Below are 204 nucleotides of genomic sequence, written 5' to 3' on the forward strand. Positions count from 1 at the left end.
GACAGGGGCCTAATCTGCACCCGGTTCTGGCCTTTGAGATGAAGACGGCCCTGAGAGGTCACAGTGGTCTCGGTGGGGTAACCAGGAGCTAAAAGTGGGGACCGCGGTACAGACAGTGCCTCACCAGGGTGGGGGGAGCAGCCAGGGCCTCAGGAAGGGGGGGCACAGGGCACACCTGGGTGGGGGAGGCTGCCTGCAGGCGTG

General features: G+C 65.7%; 1 protein-coding gene across 1 annotated transcript in view; it reads right to left on the reverse strand.

The window, feature by feature from the left end:
• INPP5A (inositol polyphosphate-5-phosphatase, 40kDa) overlaps positions 1-204 on the reverse strand; it is a 109,579-nt gene that overhangs the window by 15,750 nt on the left and 93,625 nt on the right. The window contains exon 11 of the mRNA XM_010859554.1: positions 21-88. Coding sequence (XP_010857856.1) covers positions 21-88 — 68 coding nt within the window. The remainder of the gene's footprint in view (positions 1-20; positions 89-204) is intronic.

The sequence above is a fragment of the Bison bison genome, unplaced genomic scaffold (genome assembly GCF_000754665.1).
Source record: "Bison bison bison isolate TAMUID 2011002044 unplaced genomic scaffold, Bison_UMD1.0 scf7180017864456, whole genome shotgun sequence".
In the NCBI taxonomy this organism is placed as follows: domain Eukaryota; kingdom Metazoa; phylum Chordata; class Mammalia; order Artiodactyla; family Bovidae; genus Bison; species Bison bison.